We start from the raw sequence: 23,679 nt of genomic DNA, 5'->3' as shown, positions 1-23,679 counted from the left end.
GGAGCAGAAGGGGCTGTTGCCACACAGTGTCATTTTGGGGGTGCCCAGAAGGGCCCCTGCCCAAAAACGTCTTTCCAACCATCCCTGACAGTGTCTAAAATCCTATCATTGAACTTCATCTCCTTTAAAACACAAGTCCTCTGACAGCCAAGCAGGATCAGACAAAATTGCAGCATAATATTTAAAAATGTTGTCAGGCCAGGCACGGTGACTCATGCCTGTAATCCCGGCACTTTGGAAGGCCGAGGCGGGCGGATTGCTTGAGCTCAGGAGTTTTAGACCAACCTGGGCAATATAGCAAAACCCTATCTCAGGCCGGGCATTGTGGCTCACACCTGTAATCCCAACACTTTGGGAGACTGAGACAGGCAGATCACTTGAGGTCAAGAGTTCGAGACCAGCCTGGCCAATGTGGTGAAACCCCATCTCTATTTTTAAAAAATACGAAAATTAGCCAGGCGTGGTGGTGGGCGCCTGTAATGCCATCTACTCGGGAGTCTGAAGCAGGAGAATCACGTGAACCTGTAAGGTGGAGGCCGCACTGTGCCGAGATCGCGCCACTGTACTCCAGGCTGGGTGACAGAGTGACACTCCATCTCAAAAAAAATAAAAACAAGCCAGACATGGTGGCATGTCCCAGCTGGTCCCTGTAGTCCCAGCTACTCTGGAGACCGAGGTGGGAGGATCACTTGAGCCCGGGAGGTTGAGGCTATAGTGAGCCGTGATTGTTCCACTGCACTCCAGCCTGGGCATTGGATCCTATCTCAAAAATAAAAATAAATGTTTTTTAGACCTCCAGCCATCCTTTTCAAATAAAGTGTGTCTCTCTCTCTCTCCCCATAGCATCTCTTCCCTCTTCAGACGCCCAGGACTCGTATGTCAGTCTCTAAATCAACACCTGATTTCAAGAGAGGCTCTGTCGGATACGACTTATATGAACTTTATGATGCAATTTTGAATCAGTCTGTTGCCTTTTCCCAGGATATAACGTGTGGCTGATTGTAACTCCAGCTGCTTTAGGTGATAAAAGGAATTTGTTGACTCTCACAACAGAACCACGCAGAAGTGGGATTGCCTTTGGTGCAATTTGATCCGGCCCCTGGCCGCAGGTCTCTGGTGTTCTTTCAGCCTTTCCCTTGCCCCGTGTCGGTGATGATTTTGACTGACTCCTCCCAAGGATGCAGCACTGACTGCAGCGGCTCCCAGTCTCACACCTGTAACCTCACCAACCTGAGCTGAAAGTGCTGCTGTACTCAGGATGGTCACAAGCCCTTGGCTTATCTCTAAGGTTGTAGGACACCCCTGAGCCAATTATTAGGTCCAGGAGTATCTAATAATCTGAGAACTAGTCCCTGAGGGCATCCTGCTGATTGGCGGAGTATAACCTCTGGAGCTATGAGTGGGATCCTTCCCTCCCAAATCACAGGGACCCTGGAGACCAAGAATGGGCACAAGCTCTAGGGAAGCACCAAACAACACTGGCAACATAGGGATATTTGTATTTTAAGTCTTATGTCTGTTAGTTTAATATTAAAGAAATGTAGCTGGACACCGTGATTCATCCCTGTAATCCCAGCACTTTGGGAGTCCAAGGCAGGTAGATCACTTGAGGCCAGGAGTTCGAGACCAGTCTGGGCAGCATGGAAAAACCCTGTCTCTACAAACAAACAAACAAACAAAAAATTATCTGGGCATGTTGATGTGTACCTGTAGTCCCAGCTACTATTTGGGAGGCTGAGGTGGAAGGATCAGTTGAGCCCAGGAGGTCAAGGCTGCAGTGAACCATAATTGCACCACTGTACTCCACTGTACTCTGTGTAACAGAGTGAGACCCCATCTGAAAAAAAAAGGAAGGAAACAAAAGAAAAGGAAAAAGGAAAGAAAAGGGAAAAGAGAAAGAAACATGGGCATCAGCAAACAGATGGGAGAGGAACTGTTTTTAGGGTAGACCATTGGGCCATCCAACAGTTCCTGAAACTTGTGCTTCCTGTACTAGCCTTGCCCATGACACTCATTCATATAATCACTAATTTGTTAGTATGGCTCGGTTATGCAGTTATTTTTGCCTCTGACATACTCCTGTGTTAAAGGGAGTACTTCTGAGCTTGGGTCTGGGACATTTAAAATAGGCTAAGTGTGTGGGTATTGGGGATGGAATTCCATAAAGATGTAGATCCTGTTTGTTTAGGACAATTATGCACTATTTAGAGCTAGTTATTTAAAAATTAAATAGTGTTCCTTATTGGTTATATTAGAATAATTTTATAAATAAGCTTGAGAAAAGTGGAAGAAGATGCAAATAAGGGTTATTAGTTAAAGAAAAGTTCGATGATCTTTTGTTTGCTATCTTAGTTTAAAGAGTTTTTAAAATTCAGAGTAAATGAATTTTCAGTTTTAAAAATATTGGAATGGTTTTTTTAGTTTTTACTTGACTAAGTAGTTAGTACTGGCTGTATTGAATTCTTCAGAAATACTTCAAAATCAGGCAAAATGTATAGCATTGCCAATTTTTCATCCTAGGTCCTTTTTTTCTCAACCAACTGTATTCATTAATATTCACAGATATATGAACATAAAATGAGCATATGCTCAACAAATATTTATCATGTTCAGGGTGCATCCCCATTGCTGGGGATATGGAGAAGTTCATTCACTGCCTGGTGCCAGCAGCAAACCAACAATGAGTTTAGAAAAGGGGGAACAGTTGCTGGGATGAGAGGAGAAAGCCTGCAGAGGATGGGAGAGGCTCAAATGTTGGCAAGGAAGGGGCGAACATCTCAGGTGGTCAAACAAGTTTGCTTTTGCAATTGAATTTCATTCTATTTTTCTTAAAATTATAGAGCCTGTTGCTTAATTCCAAGATTTTCTTTCTTGTGTAGTATTTCCTGTAGAATTGTTAGGAGTTGGTCATATAGATCACTTCAGACCACTTGTGTATTATCCAAAGTTTCTGTAATGATTTCCTGTTATTCTTTCAGAATTGTTTTATCGTGATACAATGTAATTCTAAATGTCTTTTATAATGTTGAAAGTATTGCCAAAAACAATTAGAATATTAGATTATAATTAAAATATTAGGAAAGTATCAATAATTATACATCTTAAGAAATATTGGGACAATTTCTTATTTAGCTAAACAGCTAAAAGTTGTTTCATCACTATCAAGCTTATCCACACGCGGCTCTGGTGACCAGGACAGCCTCGAGTGCAGCCCAACACAAATTTGTAAGGTTTCTTAAAACATTATGAGATTTTTTTGGCGATTTTTTCAAGCACCGTTAGTGTTAGTGTATTGTTAGTGTAAGTGTATTTTCTGTGTAGTCCAAGACAATTCTTCTTCTAGTGTGACCCAGGGAAACCAAAAGATTGTACACCACCAATCTATAGTCATTATTTTGCGGCATCTTAATATGTTCAGAACTATTACTCTCTATTGTCTTTTAGCTTGACCCATTCAGACATGAGAATTTCAGAAAACTGAATCTGTCATCAAGTTGGCAGAGTTCTTAGCTGGCTTTCTTTAACACTGAGTTGTTGGATTATTCTTAGTTTAATAAATTTAGGATTAAGCCTAAAATTTTCCATTTCATATTATTTCCTCCCTTTTAGTTATTTCCTGTCCTTTACTCTTTTTTTTTTTTTTTTTCTACTAAATCTGTGAACTCCCCTAGTTGGCTGTGAATTCCTTTTGGGCAGAGATCATCAACTACCTGGAGCTTTGGATAGTGCTTGGCATATAGAAGATGCACATTAAATGCTTACTAAATGTATGGAAACATTTCACATATACGTAGAAAGAAATAATGCAGAGGAAATTAGATGTAAGTGCATACATGTAATTTTAATTTTATTTATGATTTTGAACACTCTATCTTCTTATAGCAGCTTCCTGCTAGTTTTACCTAACCCAGAGCTCACTTTGTCTTACCTTCTCTAGGAGGTAAGGTTTAGAAACCTACTAAAGTGCTCTCTGACATCAGTTATTTTGTAAGACAGACTTGTTATCTGTGACATTAACATGTTTGATGATGTGAATGCTCAAATTTTATGAGATCTTTTGTTGCTCTTCTGCATAATTAAGTTCTTTTCAGAACAACTTATGTATTGTAGTTGCAGTGTGTATTTCAGACTAGTCAACACAACTAAAATTTGATCATGATTACTAGCTTTTCAAAGTCATCCTTCATTTCCCACCAGGGAGCTTTCTGTCAGAATTCATTTCCCATTTGGAAGATATCTCTCTGACCCACAGTTTTCTGGACACAATTCATCCTTCACATATGTGAGACTGCCCATTGTCATCAATCCTCAGCTCCTCAGATGCCAAAAATCCCCTCTATATTCAGAGTGATAAAATATATCAAAAGTGTTAGAGGAAAGAAAACTAACAAAAATGTTTAAAAGATTTTGTTCCAGTGATTTTTCTAATAAAAAAAAATGCTTTTAGTATCTGTTTCCATTGTTACTGTTTAAGAAATTAAAATAATAACTGTTACAGTTGAAACAGGATGTGCTTTCTATTTTCTTTCCATCTTTATATAATTAAAAGTGAATTTTGGCAGCGCTGCAATATAATTCAATTCAATTTAGCAAACATTTATGGAGACCCTTCTGCTGATCCTGCAATACCATGGTTTCTATAAGAGCTGGCTTTTAGTTGCAGTAAGTGTGAGCGAGTGTGATCCAGATGTGACTGCTGAGGAAACTAAAATTCACTGTGGAAGGAGATTGGGTAAGGAAAGATTCATCCAAGAAGGAATTTCATGTTGAATTTTGGACAAAGAATTAAAGTTGATCTGTGTCTGTGTCTATTTTTTGTTGCTATAACTGAATACCTGAGACTTGGCAATGTGTAAAGAAAAGAAATTTATTTCTCACAGTTCTAGAGGCTGGGAAGTCCAAGAACATGGTACCAGCATCTGGGGAGGACCATCTCGCTGCATTGTAACACGGCAGAAGGCATCATATGGAGAGATGGCAAGAGCATGTATGTCAGCTCAGGTCTCTCTTCCTCTTTTTATAAAGCCAACAGTCCTCTCATGAGGGCCCCACCCTGGTTATCTTATGTAATCCCAGTTACCTCCCAAAGACCACATTTCTAATCAGTTTAGGAATATGGGGATCAAGTTTCCCACACGAAATATGGGGTACACAATTAGACCATAGCAACTTGCAAAGGGGAATGACATTGCAAGTAAGGGCCACTGGGATTGGATTCAGCAGGGCATGTACTGATTATTGGGCAAGGAAGGGACATGGTAAGAAAGGTCTTCATCTGTTTGCAGGCTGCAGCAGATACCAGAGAACTAAGTAACTGACCGAGGCTTAAGTGATGAGGTCTTGTTTCTAGGGTAAAGGAGGTAGACATGTGAAGGCTAAGTCAAATCTTAGAAAGGGAAGGTCAAATCTTAACACAGAATCAGGTAGCCTCAGTAGCTTATTGGATATTGGGAAGCAATGTGAAAAGAATTGTCAAGGTTAGTTCCAAGGACGGAGAGCCTAGGTGAGTAGAGAATCAAGGTGTCATATTCGTATAAATGGATGGTTAGAAAGAGAAGTGTAATAGGCGGCGGCTTTAGAGGATGTCAGTGGGTAGGAGGAAAGCCAGAAAAGGAATGTCAGAGGAGAACCAGGAACTTACAGTTTCGTGGAAGCAAAGAGAAGACAGTGTTTCAAGATGACAGGAAGAACAGAAAAGTTAAGAAATAAGAGGTCTGAGTTTGGTTTTGTTTAGGACAAGGGCAAAATGTTGACCTTTGAGTGACTTCAGAAAAGTGGTGGAAGTGGGTACCAGATGGCAAAGGCCCTGAAAATGGAGAAGAGTTTTTGTTACTGGGGAGACTGTAAAATAAGATCCTTCAGTCACTTCAAGTAATAAACCCCTTGAAAGGAAATTTACTCCTTAACTGACTAGCATTATGTTACAAAATGCCAGTATATTATTAATACCTGGAGGTTTAAAATGTACCTGTTTTCACATTGTAACCCAGAAACATTATTTTTACAAACCATTTGGAAGTAATAGTTTGATATTCTTTGATTCCACTCTTTCAGAATTTCACTTATCCCTCTCCAAGATTTATTTCTGGGTCATTGATTCAGATTCCAAAACTAGTGTTTTCTATAAGCTTATTTTATGCCTAGTAGAGTTGAAATTCAAACATTTTCTAAGAGTAGCAACTGAAATAGCTTCAAAGACATTTTTCACATCTACCTTACTTTTTCTTGGTTGATTATATCTTTTCGAAAACACACCAGATTGACAGCATGTGAGGTAGTATGCCTATAGTAACAACACAAGCTTTTTAGAATGGTTGAGAAATGCACTTTGGCCTTGTTCTGGTTCCTGAAGACTGTTTGTTTGTTTGCTTGTTTGTTTTGAGATGGAGTTTTCACTCTTGTCACCTAGGCTGGAATGCAGTGGTGCCATTTCGGCTCACTGCAACCTCTGCCTCCTGGGTTCAAGTGATTCTTCTGCTTCAGCCTCCCAAGTAGCTGGGATTACAGGTGCCCACCACCACACCCAGTTAATTTTTGTATTTTTAGTAGAGATGGAGTTTCACCATGTTGGCCAGGCTGGTCTCAAACTCCTGACCTCAGGTGATCCACCAGCCTCGGCCTCCCAAAGTGCTGGGATTACAGGTGTGAGCCACTGCGCCCGGCCCTGAAGACATCTTTTAGTCCTCAAAGGAGCCAATGAAGGAAAAAGTACATTAGAACCAGAGTCATAGGACCTCAGTTCTATTCCCTCCTTTGGAGCTTGACTGTGAGGAGGTCAACATCTAGAGTTTTCAGCCATGGAGTGAGAAGACTGTAACAGAGGGCCAATTTGGTCTCATTCAAATAAAAAAGCTCAGAATGCATGGCTATACTATGTATTCTGTCTTTCACTAATCAAGCCTACCGCGTGGTATGACTCCACATTGGCAGACGTGATCAGTGTTCCTCATGCGCCCTCCTCTCCCTGTTTCTTCTGCCTATGATGGAACAGCCTCACCTCTCCCTTCACGTGTCTGACTCTCCTAACCTCAGGTTACCTGGTTTTTGGCATACAGTGGCACCCCTGGCACCTAGCGCCTCCGGTGCAGCTCAGGTGCTCCGTAAATATTTGATGACAGAGTAAATGGACTGTGTTGTAGTATTGTCCACCCTGGTGGCTCTCCACACTGACTGAGCATCAGAAACAGAGATCTCCAGGCCCTACTCCCTCGCCATTGGCATTTGAGTTTCGAGTTTCTAGAAATGGGCCTATACATTCCTATTGTAAAATTCTCCCGCAGGTCATGCTCATGTGAGAAATGCAAGTCTCCTCTGCGAGTTCCTTGAGGAGGCAACTATAGTTTCTGCCATTTCATTCCCATTCTAATTCTGGCAGAAATTACAAGAAATATTTGTGAATATACAAGAAATATTTGTGAATAAGAGAATTTAACTCTAGAGAAAAGTAATAAATAATAAATGAGAGGAAAATGCCCTTTCTTCTGTTTGCAGATCTAACACCTTGGACCTTTGAAGACTAATTCACATCACCCATAGCAAGTTATAGTTTTAAATAAATGAAATTATGTAAGTGCTCAAACCACCAGATGTGATGAAATTCAGAGCTCATTGTTATCTAATAATTTTGGCTAGGGATTACTCTGCTTTATTTGCCCGATTTTTACAATTTTGTGATAAGATATTTGCTTTCATTATTAGCTGCCTTGCCATAGGCCTTATTTTAAATTGTTTCTTAATAAGTCACAATCCACCAGTCTTTTTTGAGTCATATAATTCTAGTATTTTCAGCTAGAGTTTCTTTCTTTGGGGTGAGGGACGTGAAGTGCTGAGTAAAGGAGAACTGGTGTGAACTTTTGGTGTCGTGTCACCACCCACACTTATGTATATTGTATTTCTGTGCTCCAGAGAAAGCAATTAAGAGAATTATTTTTTTATCTGAGAACACTATGCTATCCTGAATACAAAAACCTCGTCATTGGCCAGGCGCGGTGGCTCAAGTGGGAGGCCAAGGCAGGCAGACCGCTTGAGCCTAGAAGTTGGAGACCAGCCTGGGCAACATAGGGAGACCCTGCCTCTCCAAAAAACAAACAAACAAAAAATTAGCTGGGTGTGGTGGCGCCCACCTGTGGTCCCAGCTACCTGGGAGGCTGGGGTGGGAGGATTACCTGAGCCCAGGAGGTTGAGACTGCAGTGAGCCATGATCACGCCACTGCACTCACTCTGGGCAACAGAGTGAGACCTTGTGTAAAAACAAAACAAAAAAACCCTTCGTCAGTCATAGCCTATTGGCCTGTTGACCTGCATTTTAGTTATCTGTGGCCGAGTAACAAATTTCCCTGACACTCAGCTGATTAAAACAACAAACATTTAGTGTCTCTTCAGGATCTGTGGGTCAGGAATCTGGGAGTGGCTTTGCTGGGTCATCCTAGTTCATGTCCTCTCATGAAGTTACAGTCAAGGTATTGGTCATCTGAGAAGGCTTCCGAGGTGGCTCACTCAGATGCCTGGCAAGTTAGTGCCTGTCTGCAGGAGGCCTCAGTTTCTTACCACATGGCCCTGTCATCAGGGCTGCTTGAGTGTCTTCACCACATGGCAAGAGAGCCAGGAGAGGCAGAGCCTAGGTATAGCCCCCACCCAGTGCCCACATTTAGGGGGAAGGCTGTCGGGCTCCACTCTTGAAGGGAGGAACATCAAAGCATTTGTGGACATGATTTAAAACTGCCACAACCTGTACCATTAGATTCTGTTTGCTAACTTAGATGTTTTGTCCAGGATCGGAAAGCATCTGTGATCCAAGTTATTTATTTAGTTTCTTCTCCACAAGTAGAAGCTGGATATCAGAATTTCTGATTTCTACTTTATTATTTCTAGGGCTCCTTTCTTTTTATTCTCTTGTATAAGATAATGAGATGCAGTAGTAAAAAGATCATGAAGTATTAGAATAAAAAGATATCATTTTCTCTCTGCACACCAGACTGCAAACTTTTCCTGTCTAGACTGTAATTCAGAACTTATAGTTTCTGAGAAGCCTTCTTATTGAAGGTGGGAAGAAATGTAAGAAACCTGCCCCGTTTCTAGATGAACTGGTGAACTGGTGAGCACCAATTCCACAGCATTCACATAGGATTAGAGGAGCAAGCGTCAGGGATGACAGAGCTTCAGAGAAGGCATCTTACAGTTAGTTACTCAGGAGCTTCTCCAAAAATGGAACCAATGACCATCCAGCATTTTATTGGTGATTTTTTTTTTCTTTTTTTTTTGAGACGGAGTCTCGCTCTGTCGCCCAGGCTGGAGTACAGTGGCGCCATCTCGGCTCACTGCAAGCTCCACCTCGCGGGTTCACGCCATTCTCCTGCCTCAGCCTCCCGAGTAGCTGGGACTACAGGCACCCACCACCACGCCTGGCTAATTTTTTTTTGTATTTTTAGTAGAGACAGGGTTTCACCGTGTTAGCCAGGATGGTCTCGATCTCCTGACCTCGTGATCCGCCCGCCCGTCTCGGCCTCCCAAAGTGCTGGATTTACAGGCATGAGCCACCGCGCCTGGCCTATTGGTGATTTTTTTTATAGGAACTTTCAGGAAAAAAAAAAAAAAAGACCAGGTCAGTAACAGCTATAAGCCCACATAGGGTGTTAAAAAAAAATAAACCCAAAGGCATTTATTAAGTGAGCCAGGCATCAGGAACCGTGTTTTTACATAATTACCTCATTTCAAGTAAGTGCCCTTTCGATTCTTCACCCTACAACCAGTCTTTCCTTCTTCGTGCGTCATGATTATAGCACTTTTTGGCCCATATCTGTTTGCCACTTGACTGGGAGTGCCCAAAGGGCAGAGCTGTGAAATCCATCTTTGAATCCAGATGAGCAAGGCAACACCTGGCCCTTAAGTTGATTTTTATTGTTTGCTGTTGAATTTAACAAGTCTATAAGTAAATACCATTATCTTTTTCTCTGTAAGAACGAACACTCAGAGGACTGGAAAACTTGAGTGCAGCCCATAGTTAGTAAGAGGCAGAGTTTGAGATTGAAAGCCAAGTCTATCTTTTCTGCTTCAGTTCAGATGCTCTCAGGAGAACTCTAGGAGGGAACTGTGCTGGGAGCCCCAAGTAGTATCCTTATAGTTCTCAACTGGGAGAAATTACTTAGGAGGCATTTCTGTCTTTGCCCAGAATGAATCACTGTAGTTTAAGAGACTGCCAAAAGGAAACAGTCTGTTGATTGGATAAAAGGGTCTTGAAAATAAGCTGACTTTTGCAAACCATATATCCGATAAAAGTTAATATCTAAAATTGATAAAGAACTCATACAACTCAATAGTAGAAAAACAAATAGCCCAATTTAAAAATGGGCAAAGGTCCTAAATAGACGTTTCTCTGAAGAAGACATAAAAATGACCAACAGGTATATGAAAAGGTGCCTAGTATCATTAATCATCTGGGAAATGCAAATCAAAATCACTGTGAGATGCTACCTCAAACCTGTCAGGATGGCTGTTATCAAAAAGTGAAAAGATAACAAATATTGGCAAAGGTGTGGAGGAGGGAACTCTTGTAGACTGTTGGGAATGTACGTTGATACAGCCATTATGGAAATCAGTATGGAGATTTCCAAAGGAATTCAAAATAGGGCATGGTGGCTCCTGCCTGTAATCCCAGCACTATGGGAGGCCAAGGTGGGCAGATTGCTTGAGCTCAGGAGTTCGAGACCAGCCTGAGCAACATGGTGAAACTCTGTCTCTACAAAAAAAATACAAAAATTAGGCAGATGTGGTGGTGCACGCCTGTAGTCCCAGTTATTTGGGGGAGTAAGCCAGGATAATTGCCCAAACCTGGGAGGCAGAGGATGCAGTGAGCCAAGATTGCACCACTGCACTTCAGCCTTGATGACAAAGCAAGACCTTGTCTCAAAAAAAAGAAAAAAAAAAAAGAGAGAGAAATTAAAAATAGAACTACCATATGACTCAGGAATTCCTCTTCTGGGAATATACCCAAAGGAAATAAAATTCACCGCTTTGTAAAGATATCTGCTGATAATTGCAGCATTATTCACAATAGCCAAGATACAGAAACAACCTAAGAGTTCATTGCTGGACAAATGGATAAAGAAACTGTGGTGTGTATACACAATGGAGTATTACTCAGCCTTAAAAGTGATCCTGCCAGTTGTCACCACATGGATGAACCTGGAGGGCTTTATGCTAGGTGACATAAACCAGACACCGAAAGCCGAATATTGCATGATCTCACTTATATGTGGAATCTAAAAAACAGACAAAAACCCAGTCAAATCTACAGAGAGAATAAAACAGTGGTTACCAGGGCGGTGGGGGCATGCCAAGAAATGGGGAGATAGAGGTCAGAGGATACAAAGTAGCAGATGTGTAGGATGAACAAGCCTAAAGGCCTGATGTACAGCATGAGCACTGCAGGTAATAAAATTGTGCTGTGTTTGGGATTCATGCGAAATGAGTAGATTTTAGCTACTTTTGCCACAAAAACAAAAAATTGGTAACTATGTGCAATAGTTGGGATATGTTAATTTGCTTTGCTATAGTAACCATTTTTATCGATATGTATCCTATAACATCATGTTGTATACATTAAATATACCCAATACAATGTATTCATTTATTGTTTGAGACAGAGTCTCACTCTGTTGCCCAGGCTGGAGAACAGAGGCGCAATCACTGCAGCCTCAACTTCCCAGACTCAAGCAATCCTCCCACCTCAGCCTCCCTAGTAGGTGGGACTACAGGTGCACACCACCCTGCCCAGCTAATTTTTGTATTTTTTGTAGAGATGGGGTTTCGCCATGTTGCCCAGGCTGGTCTTGAAGTTCTGGGCTCAAGTGATTCTCCTGCTTCTTCCTCCCAAAGTGCTGGGATTACAGGCATGAGCCACCACACCTGGCCTAACATTTATTTAAAAAGAAAAGAAAAGCTGTCCTATTCAGGCTACAAAAGAATTTTTGGTATTACCTGATGTTCTTCATTCTGTAAGTGGGACACTAAAAATTCCTCATACCTAAAGTGCTAAGGGAAAGTCCCCTTTTTTCTTTCCCGTTTTTCCAGGGATTCTGACCTGGGTGATGCAGGAATTGAACATGGTATTTAGATAGGAGGTTGGAGCTCACTAAATGAGGAAATTGTGTATCAAACCCCCGACCAAGCTACTGAAACTTCCTAATCACTCTTAAGAGTCCCCATTGCAAGAGTCTAGGCCCTAAGCTAAGGTAGTGGTGGAAGAGCAGGTGCATTCAAATGATATTTCATGTCTAAATATACAGGGTCGTGGTGACAGGATGCACGGTGGATGGACATGGAGAAGTTGAGGAGGCCTGGGAGCCTGAGTGAATGGTGGCTCCATTCAGTATGGCAGAGGATGGGGAGGAGGAGCAGGTGTGGGGTTCACTATGGGGACAATTTGGGCTGTGTATTCAAGTATTTAAGGCATCTTTTGGACAATCAGGGAAAATATTTTATCAAGAATTGTGCATGGAGATTAGACAGCTCCATGAAAGAGTAATTGTCTCGGGACATCTGGGAGGCAACTGGATTGTAGAGATGTATCCGATGATGTCCAGTTCATGGATTGCCGGTACTGAAAAGAGCCGACTGCTGCAGAGGACTTTCTTGGCTGTGTGCGGCTTTGTTGGGAATCTCTGCTGCTGTCTTTATAGCTCAGTATCCTGAATGAGGAGGGGAGCAATGGGCAGCTTCTTGCTAGTGGATGTGGAGAGGAGCTACCACATTGCCCTGTAGGATGCGGGCCCCTCTCTCTGCCCAGCTCTCCTGTGGGCCATTACATGGAGCTTTCTTCTACTCATTATGATTTGGCAATCTAAAATGCCTCTTAAAAAAAAAAAAATGTGTCTATATCTGCTTTGAGATTTCTTTTTTTTTTTTTTTTTTTTTTTGAGAGACAACCACAAATTCATGCTTTATCTTCTTGGGGGAAATACCTCTACTAAAACTATAGTTTGGTTTTTTCCATATGGGTGTTGATACAGATGGCTATAATGAGACCTCTCTAATTAAGCACTTGCTATCTGACTCTGAATCATTTTAGATGTGCTGGCACTCTTGCTCTCTCTCTCTCTCTTTGATTCAAAGAGTTGTCCTAAGATGTAACACATTTAGCTGTTATTATAGTGTATAAACTTTCCATTTTTTCGTTTGTAGCTTACTCTCTTTTTTGTGCTAATCTGAGAGCATAATTAAGATGTCTGACTTCAGTTCTTTCCTTACAAATATTGCCTAACTCTTCTGTCTTTAATTATCTGAAATCATTCCTATGTAAACAAATAACAATTGCAGATTGTACTACCTACATTCTTTTGTTGTGAGGATGTAAGTACACCCTTGTTTGTTAAATTACAGTCTTTTAAAGAAATTGGATGTGACACATTTTGTCATTTTATATGATGCCATAGAAAACAAAGGATCACTTCCGTGTTTTTATTCTTGATATCCCTTTTATTTAATATTCATTTTAAGAGCCAGTGTGGCAGGTGAAGTGAGGACAGGCTTTGGAGTCACACTGCCTTGAAAATCTCAGCCTCGCCACTTCCTAGTGGTGTGACTTTGGGTAAATTGCTTAGGTGCCTCTCTGTGCCTAGGCTTCTTGGTGCATGAAATGAGAATGATGGTAATATTCACCTCACATGATTATGGGCATTAAGTGACATAATGCAAGTTACATGCTTAGCCCAATGCCTGGCACGTAGTAGGTACTATGTGCTAACAATATACATTTTTATATAGTAGAAGAAGCTTTCTTAACCAATTCACCAGATTAAAGGAAGCTTCCAGACCCTAGGCCGAGCAGTTCAGTGGATGCCCACAACGTGGTGAACTGTAACTGGCTTCTCTCTAGTACGCCCAGGCACTTCTACTCCAATTAGTTGAGTTTATTTGCTGCCAAACCTGTTTATGCTATTTGTTGCTCGTGTTTGTTCCCAAGCCTATTTGTGCCAGTTGCACTTGTTATTGTAATTATGTAATTTAATTAAATATCAGGCAAACAGATGGAATGTAAAAGTACAAAAAGACAGCAGCTTTTTCCTGAAAATGAACTTTGAAGGCTATGGAAATATACTTAAAATATTATCAGTAAGGTACCTGTAGTAGTCAGATTTGTAGAGACCGAAAGGAGAAGGGTGGTTGCCAGCGGCTGGAGAGAAGGTAGGAATGGCGAGTTGGGGTTTAATGGGCACAGAGTTTCCATTTTCCAAGATGAGGAGAGTTCTGGATGGGGACAGGGGACAGGAGATGGGTGGGTTGCACGATGGTTGTACAACAATGTGAGTGGACTTAAAAATGACTAATTTTATATTATGTATATTTTAATACAGTTAAAGCTTTTAAAAATATGTCATGTTAGCTACAGATAAAAATAGCTGTTAAAAGATTGAGGTGGTGTGGGAGGAATAAAAAATCTAGAGAGAGTCCGTATCGAGATTGTTTCCCAGTGGTCGTTAAGTTTTCATACTTTCAGGAAACCAAGATAGGAAACTTATTTTAAGTTTAACATGAAATGTTTAAGTTATGTATGTGTCTTAGGCCGGGCTCCTGGGAAACAGACTCACAGATGGAGACTGAGGCCATTGGAACTCGTCCTCCTGTGTTGATCAGACCTTGGATGTGGGCTACTCCCCAGGGGAGGGGCATTATCTCGAACAAGGCGAACTTCTTTGGCTGAGCGTGAGTCTCGGGAGGTTCTTAGCTGAGAACAATCAGCAGGTAACGGTCCAGCAGCTGGAGGATCTAAGTGGTACACGGCAGCATCCACAACAGTGTGTCTCCCTTTTGTGTGTGGTTTTTCCCTTTATAACAGACTTTTAAAGATTAACTGATTGACTTTTGGTCCAGGTTGCTTCAAGTAAGAATATCTTCACCGCTTGTGCATAATTTTCTGAAGGTCTCATTGTATTTGATCTTCTTTGAATATGACAGTTGTCCCATCTATGATACAACAAGACTGTGTTCTCATGAATCCTGTAAACTTAATCACAACAAATAAACATGTGTGATGTGTTGGAAGCACAACTGATGTTAGGGCTTCTGTGCACTCCTAAGTATTTTCTAGTATTTATTTTGAGATCATGGAACCAACTTCAGGTTTTTAAATTTCCAAAGACTCTTTTGGCATTCAATGGTATCCTTTGGCAAACTCTCCATTTTGGTACTAGAGATCATTTTCCTTTCATGCCCTATGACCTGTAGGTCTCTCTCTGCGTGTTCTTTGTTGACTTCTCCATCTGCTGCAAATAACTGCTATCCCTCTTTCTTTTACTTTAGCCTTTTGCCTTAGACCCGCGTCTCTTTATGATGATCCCAAGGCTCCTGACTTGAATGATGGCCGATCTCCAGGATGTCTAAATTTCATTTTGGGATATAGTCTTCCAATTCTTAAAACAGGAGCCCTGTTTATGTGGTTGTTTTGTTTATTGTTAGATCCAAATTTGCTTTTGGTTTCTCTCAGCTTGCTTTGCCCTGAATTGTCAATGCTAAAGGGGAAGTCTGAATCCCTTTGCCAACGTGACCATAAATATAGCACAAAGATCCTATGATTACCCTATAGTGTCTGTTTTCCCTGAGCATTTTAGCATGTCCTGACCTTTTAGCAGGAATACTATTCAGCCTCATTTATGCTTAGCCCTTCATTTAGCCAAGTTTTGTTGTTTCCTTGGTTTCAAATTTTATCTCTTTATGTGAACTGGGAGCTGAAGCCTTTCATTTGACTTGTGATCTTATATATTCTGGAAGCTCATACATGTAATCGTGGAACAAATAAAGCAGCTGGAGGAAATCTTTTCTGAACAAAACCCAAGTGGGGCATTTGGGTGCAAGCCAAGATTTCAGCAGCTACAGAGGGAGATGTACAAAGGCTGCCTATATTACAAAGCCAACAAATCACTTCTGGCCAAATAGGAATGTCCTATAGGTAATGGCTGGATAGAGGGTAAGGGACCTTTGCACATTTAATTACCTGACCACAAAATAAAGTGTTTACTGTAACCTTCCAAGGGCTCTCTAGTAAGTTAATTCCTGTAATATAACTAAAGGTAGAGAAACACTGTGGCTCAATGGATGAACAATAAATTGGAATTCTGAGTCTGTTTAGCCTGGGCCTAGGCCTCCCACTAAATTGCTGTGTGGTCCTAGGCAAGATACTGAGTGTTTAACTTTCTAGGGTTCAGTGTCTCCATCCAAAATTAGGAATTATAATACAGATTTAGCTTACGGAATACCGAGAAGGCACTAACCAACTAACTAATAATAAATGAGGCCCTGTAGCATGAAATCCTCTATTAACTCCCTCTTTTCCCTTTTTAAAGGAGAAAGTTAAGTGTCCTACAGTGATCAAATAATTAAGTAAAATTTCACTGGACATTTTGACAAGATTGATTATTGATTCATTAATTCATACACACACACATACATACATATCTGGACTTAACACATACAAAAGCAAGGGCTTAGAATGGAGGTAGGTTCAAAACAAATGTAAAGGAGTTTCCCAAGGTTTTAATCATCTATTAGTTCATCCAGGCAATGTTAAGAATTATGCAGAGCAGTGCCTCTCAAACTTTATGTGCATAAGAATCACCTGGAAGACCTTTAAAATGTCCTTCCTGGCCTCCGTTCTCAGAGTTTCTGATTTGGTAGATATTGTGGTAGAGGCTAAAATTAGCATCTAACAAGCTCCCATGTGATATTACTGGTGTGCAGACCACACTTTGGGTTGCATAGTCTAGAAACATTCAGAATGCCAAGGTAAGGAAGACACATGGTGTCTATAAGGCAGGTAGGATTAATATTAATACTCCATGGTGTGCTAATATTAATTATACTGTATCACGGTGTGTGTGTGTGCACAGGACCATGTGTTCTAAGATCATTTCAGAGAACATAGCATGTGCAGAGGCTTAGAGAACTGAAACCACATGACACATTCAGGAACGTGAAGTTTGCATCACTGCAGCAGAGAGCACGTGGCTGGCCGGGAGGCAGGGGGTAGTCTAGTAGGGGTGGGGAGGAGAGGGACATGTGACAGAAGAGATGCCAAGATCTAGGTAGAGCTCTGATGGTAATTAGGGGGCTTGTGTACCCTAAGAGATTGGATTGCTTTCCTAACCTGATAACAAGAGAAACGGAACAGAGAAAATAAAAGATTCACTAGAGTTCTCAAGGTGGTAGAGTTAATGATAGCATAAAATTTAGCCAAATATAATCTAGTTAACCCATTAATCCTGCTGAACTTACGCTTCAGTTGAAAGTTAATCTCTTGAGTATCTGTTTTCTTCATTTCTGGTCATTTTTTTGCACCATATGATGACTTATGTGTTCTTAAATATGACCTGTTTTCCATTATTTTCTAGGTTCTTTTTCTATCCAATGAATAGTCAGCCTGTAATCCTTGTCCAAAATTGATTACAATAACGAACAGGTGGAATACCAAGATCTTAGCAATAAAAGTATCTTACCCAAAACAAACAAAAGCAGATTTCCTTATTACAGAAGCAATGCATACTTATTACAGAAGCTACAGACAAGCAAAGAAACCTCCCACAATCCCACTCACATTTAGAAAACCACTGCAAAACCCCCTAGACACTAACTTCTTAGATTCTTTTCCATGTATACGTGCATTCTTCCCCACCAAAACAGATTACACCAGCTACGTTTTGAAAACCAGCACAGTTCATTTACACAGTCTGCCAATTGTTGGACATTTGCAGTCTTCGAGTCTAATTCCCATTGTTTCACGTTTAGTCTGTTCCAAGTAATTTCCCATGGCTGATGCCTAAACTGAAAGTGAAGGAACAGGAGTCAGCCAGGCAAAGATGGTGGAGTGGAGGGTTACACATTCTAGGCTGAAGTACTGCCTGGGCACAGGCCTAGAGGTGAAGCAACTATCACATTTGTGAGAATAGAAGGATGTACAGTAAGGGTGGACCATGGAGGGTGAAGGGTAATGGGAGTGGAGGTTCACAAGATTAAAACCTTGCAACTAATAACCTACAGTTAGATATCCAGGGGACTAATTAGCCAAAATTTATTTAGGGAAAAAGTAGAGGGAAAAAAAGACAAAAAGAGAAAAAAATCTGCAGCCTGTCCCTGAACGTTATTCCTTTTCAACTGAATGTTTTATTTTCATTTTTATTTATTTTTTCTTGAGATGGAGTCTCGCCCTGTCACCCAGGCTGGAGTGCAGTGGTGCCATCTCGACTCATAGCAACCCCCGCCTCCCGGGTTCAAGCAATCCTCCTGCCTCAGCCTCCTGAGTAGTTGGGACTACAGGTGCTTGCCACCACACCCGGGTAATTTTTGTATTTTTAGTAGAAACGGGGTTTCACCATGTTGGCCAGGCTGGTCTCGAACTCCTGACCTCAAGTGACCCGCCCACTTTGGCCTCCCAAGGTGCTGTGATTACAGGCATGAGCCACTGCGCCCGGCCTCAACCAGATTGTTTTAACACAGTGTTGCTTTCAGCAACTTGATTCGGACTAAGTTGGTTTTGGCAAATGGCTTTCAACCAAATGATCTCTATCCAAATTGAGAGGATGTGGGGGCTTACTGGATCCCGTGCTGTGCTGCAGCTGACCTATGCAGGTTCTCAAGGCATTTCTGCCCATCTTTTCAGTCATGTCACCTTCATAGCTTGAAATCAGCAAATGCTACAAATCAGGGATTTTTTTTTCATTAGGGCCAGTTCTACAGCACACCACTAGATGTAGCTGAGTGAGAGGGAAGAATTCCAAAATAAATGTCCTGGGTTTTTGGCTTGGGAATTGAACATTGAAGTCATGTATCAGTACCAGGCATCATAAACTTTGGAGTCAGAGGACCAAGATTTGAATCCTACCTGCCATTTTTCTGCCACTTCAAGCAGAGTAAAAAACCTCTCTAAGCCTCAGTTTCCTCATATGTGAAATGGGGTCACTAATATTTAACTTATGGGATAGTGATAGAAATTAATCCTTGAGAGAGCTATTATTATTACTGCAATAAAAGGAGAAGCATGAGGGCATTAAGTTGATATTTTAATATGTGAAGTTTGAGTTTCTTTGGGGAGCTTAGGGAGAGAATCCTGTAATAACAACAAGAGCTAACATTATTGATTGTTAACTACGTGCTTTACATACATTATTTTGTTTAATCTTCCAAAGAACTATATAGGTAGGTATTAGTGATATGATTGTTCTCATTCTGAAGCTGCGAAGACTGAGTTTTAAATTAAGTATCTTTCTCAAGGCCAGACAGCTGGTAAACGCAGAGACAGTTTGGAAGGCAAGTCTGTCTGAATTCAGAGTTTGCATTCTTTTTTTTTTTTTTTTTGAGACAGAGTTTTGCTTTTGTTTCCCAGGCTGGAGTATAATGGTGCAATCTCGGCTCACCGCAACCTCCACCTCCCAGGTTCAAGCAGTTCTCCTGTCTCAGCCTCCCAAGTAGCTGGGTATACAGGCGTGCGCCACCATGCCTGGCTAATTTTGTATTTTTAGTAGAGACGGGGTTTCCCCATGTTGGTCAGGCTGCTCTCGAACTCCCGACCTCAGCTGATCCGCCCGCCTCTGTCTCCCAAAGTGCTAGGATTCCAGGCATGACCCACCGCACCCAGCCTAGAGTCTACATTCTTAACCAGTGGGCATATGGGCCTCCACTCAGCAGAGACATCTGAGCTCCATGGTGCCAGTTTGTGAATGTTCTCAGTGGGTCAAGTCTTAGGTTTGAATGAGGTAACACTGGAGGAATCTATAGAATCAGAAAAGCAGGAGGCAAGGATGCAACTCTGGGCAACACTGAATTTGAAGGTGAGATAAGAGTTTAGAGAAAGAAGGGATGATTAGCAGTTTTGGATGCCACCAGGAGATCAAAAAGGGTAAGAATTAAAAAAGGTTATTTGGATTTGGCAATATGAAAAGGATTGATAATTTTAACAAAAGCAGCTTGGGCAAGATAAGGAAGGCAAAGGCCAGATTGCTTTGGGTTGAGAAATAAATTGGTAATGAGGAAGTAGAGAAAACTGGTATAAATTCCTTTTGAAGAATGAGATGCTAAATAAGCTGCTTAGAATCCAGGGAGATATTTAAGACATAGATGTGTTGGGCAGAAATAGTAGAAGTGAAGCAATGTGATTGAAGAAAGCAAGACCCTTCCTTAGGAGATAGGAGAGATGGGATCCAAAGCCTGGTAGAAGAATTATGACTGGATTGACATCAGGATTGGGCTTTTTAGGTTGGGTGTGATAGAAGATCAAGGAGGCAGAGAACTAAAGACAGTCATCAGTTGACCAAAGTCATAGCATCATAGGCTGCAAGCTAGGAAGCGAATAAGTAAGACCAGGAGGCCATTCATAGAGAATGTGGAGGGGCCAAGGTCCTGGGGGCCTCAAAGCTGTGGAAGAGAAGTTGGGAGTAAATGAAGAATTAAGTTGTGAGTACAGGGAGTTGTGCACAGTATGCTTGATATTCATATTGATCAATTCATGTTCAGAGAAGCCTGGGTAGCTGGTAAAGTCCCTGGCCCTGCCATTAGAGATCAATTTTGGAAGCGGAGTGAAGGTGAATTCATCAGAATTGAAGAGCTGAAGGGACTAAGCATGGAGTCGTGGCTGAGAGCTTGCACTGGTGTCCTTTTGAGTTCCCAGCTAGGAAGACTGCATCTTTTTTATAATACTTTGTTAATAATCCAAATGTTATGTCTAAAGAGATCCTTCCCCATTATGATGGAAACATTCCTCACGGTTAGTGACATTCTTTCATTGGTGCCCAAGAAATCTGATAGAATCTTCAACTTTTTTTCAGTATGTTCATCCTGAGATTGGTGGGGGAAATGTCCTGGATTCATTTCTTCCCCTTCCAGAGGATGTACAGCTTACACTTTCAGAAGTATAATGCTAATAAGACTAATAGCTGTCATTTGTTAAGCACTTACTACATGCTAGCCACTGTGCTAAGCACTTTATATGGATTATCTCTTTATACACTTAAAACTGCAAGATAGGTGCACTTTCTGTGTCTATTTTATGGATGAGGACTCTGAAGATTAAAGAGGTTAACTCCCTTGCCCAAGGTCACTCAGCTTGTAAATGATGGAGCCGATATTCAAATCCGGGCAATTTGCGTCTAGAACTTGAGACACTAACTCTGTAAAACTGCCTGTCAATGCTGGGGAGACCTAAGTCAGCCTCATTTTGGAGGTTAGTGTATTCCTGTTTGTGAAGGAAGAGGAAAGCAGCCATCCTTGGGACCCTGTCCAGAGACGCACCACTGGACCCGGGACTGCTGACTGCGCCTCCGTCTCCCTGTTGTCCGTCTTCAGCCTGCTTCTCCCTAAAGCACAGAATCACAGTGCCCTTTGGGCATTCTGTCACCTCCTACAGCACTGCTCAGCTAAGACAGTGCCCTTCACTGCCAGGGGCAGCACGAGATGTCTTCCTAAAGCCCCGTAGAAGTTAATCTTCTGGGCACTCCTTACAAGAGAGCTGAAGAATGGCATGAGAGCCATTTCATTCCACTATTGAGTCTTAGAAATACCAGCGGGTTGTTTCACATACACACGTCACTGTGATGGCGCTTGGCTGTTCAAAGTGCAAGGAGGTTGTTGTGCTGACGTCGAAATCTTAGTTCGAAACCATATTTCAAGAATGCTCAGAAAAGTAATATAAGAAGTATGCAAGGAGAAGAAAGCATTTCTTTTATAATGATAAAGTGAGTAACTCAATAGGAAAGACCTCCTTGGAAATCATATTAATTTGTTTCTAAATTAATTTGCTATTTGCTGAAAGCTACTTTCAGAAAATGATACCTTGTCCTGTGGTATGCCTAACTCTAACTTTTCTATTTAAATGATCCATTTACTTGGATGAACTCATGATGCATATTCAAAGAGTACTGATGGAAGAGAAATGGATGAGCACACATTTTAAAAACTGCAATACATTAGATATTTCTTTAGCTTTATTCATTTATTTATTTATTTATTTATTTATTTATTTATTTATTTAATTTTTTGAGACGGAGTCTCGCTCTGTCGCCCAGGCTGGAGTGCAGTGGCGCAATCTCAGCTCACTGCAAGCTCTGCCTCCCAGGTTCACGCCATTCTTCTGCCTTGGCCTCCCATGTAGCTGGGATTACAGGCGCCCGCCACCTCACCCAGCTAATTTTTTGTATTTTTAGTAGAGACGGGGTTTCACCGTGTTAGCCAGGATGGTCTCGATCTCCTGACCTCGTGATCCGCCCGACTCGGCCTCCCACAGTGCTGGGATTACAGGTGTGAGCCACCGTGCCTGGCCTTTAGCTTTGTTTATTAACCAAATAAAGACTTTTTAACCCCTATTTGCAAGAGCAAAAGAATATTTCACTTCATCATGTAAAATGTAAAACAACAAAACAGATTTTTTTACTTTTAATGTTAGATATATTCCTAAACAATATCAATTTATACCAAATACCTAATCCTGATAACCCCCCTCGCCTCACTGCCTCCTCCAACAAGGTGCTAGATACAGAGCTAGAAGTCACGCTGGCAGTCTACCTCATAGTGTTCCAGAAACAACACCAAGGAGGGTTTACCTTACTCCTGATCATAGGGCCTGAGGCCAGAGGGCTGATACCCAAAGCCAAGTCCCAGAAGGAATTACAATGAGGCCAGGAAATTGAGTTCCAACCAGGACTTTGTTAAGGCCTAGGTGTTAACACCCAGGGGTTGAGCCAAAACCAGGGATGGAGTGTGGGGGTGTGGCTGGGAGGAAGTGACTGGGAAGGCAGAGAGTGAGGAAGGTTGGGGGAAGTGTTAGCCATGCAGAAGGTGCTTAGCATGGATTTCAGATACAGGGCCAGTGCCCCAGGCAGCATTGTCACAGGTGGCTAAGCTGGGTGGTGATGGCCTTCCTTATATTCATTCATCCACCCAGCAGTTCTCTGTATGTGATCCAGGGCCGCGAGGGGTCTGTGAGGTCAAAAGTATTTTCACAATATTAAGGTATCATTGACATTTGCATCAATGGTGCAAAAGCAATGGTAGGTAAAATTGTATGAATTATTTCATTCGCTTTTAGCCTGAAGACAGTACTGAAAACCATAGTCGTAGTCATTGTATTCGTCAGCATCTTGCCCTCACAGTTTAAAACAATTGTCAGTCTCACTTAAGAATATTTTGAATGAAATATTAAAAAGTATTAATTTTATTGTCTCAATCCCCAAATGCACACCTTTTTAATATTCTGGGAAATATCCATACAGCATTTCTGTTATATGCCGAAGCACAAAGATTGTCTCCAAGAAAAGGATTTCATGATTGTTTAAGTTGAAATCAGAACTGGCCACTGTTTTACTGGAACACCATTTTTATTTGAAAGAGTGACTGACAGACAAACTACTGTTATTCAGCCTTTAGTATTTGGTCGACATTTTCTCAAAACTGAACGGAGTGAGCCTGTCATTTCAAGGAAAACAACTGACAGTATTTGTTGCCAATGATGAAATTCAAGCTTTCAAGTGAAATTTAGAATCTGAGAAACTTGTATTCACCACTGTGAGCTTGACAGTTTCTCAATACATAAAGGCTTTTCTGATGAGTTCAGTGGTGATATTAAATATGGTTTTTATAGTATATGATGAAATGTGCTAACATTTAGAAGATCTGTTTAAGTCACTGAATAAATATTTTTTGATG

General features: G+C 41.3%; 1 protein-coding gene across 4 annotated transcripts in view; it reads left to right on the top strand.

The window, feature by feature from the left end:
• Positions 1 to 23,679, top strand: part of EFCAB11 (EF-hand calcium binding domain 11) — a 161,011-nt gene that overhangs the window by 90,419 nt on the left and 46,913 nt on the right. The window contains exon 6 of one of the 4 annotated variants that reach the window (XM_007987561.3): positions 844 to 4,410. The exons of the other annotated variants lie outside the window; for them this stretch is intronic. Within the exon in view, the coding sequence (XP_007985752.1) occupies positions 844 to 958 (115 nt within the window). The 3' untranslated portion in view covers positions 959 to 4,410. Of the gene's footprint in view, positions 1 to 843; positions 4,411 to 23,679 lie in introns of those variants that run through there. 4 annotated transcript variants of the gene reach the window in all.

This window comes from Chlorocebus sabaeus, chromosome 24 (genome assembly GCF_047675955.1).
Source record: "Chlorocebus sabaeus isolate Y175 chromosome 24, mChlSab1.0.hap1, whole genome shotgun sequence".
In the NCBI taxonomy this organism is placed as follows: domain Eukaryota; kingdom Metazoa; phylum Chordata; class Mammalia; order Primates; family Cercopithecidae; genus Chlorocebus; species Chlorocebus sabaeus.
This window is presented reverse-complemented; position numbering and strand designations above follow the sequence as displayed.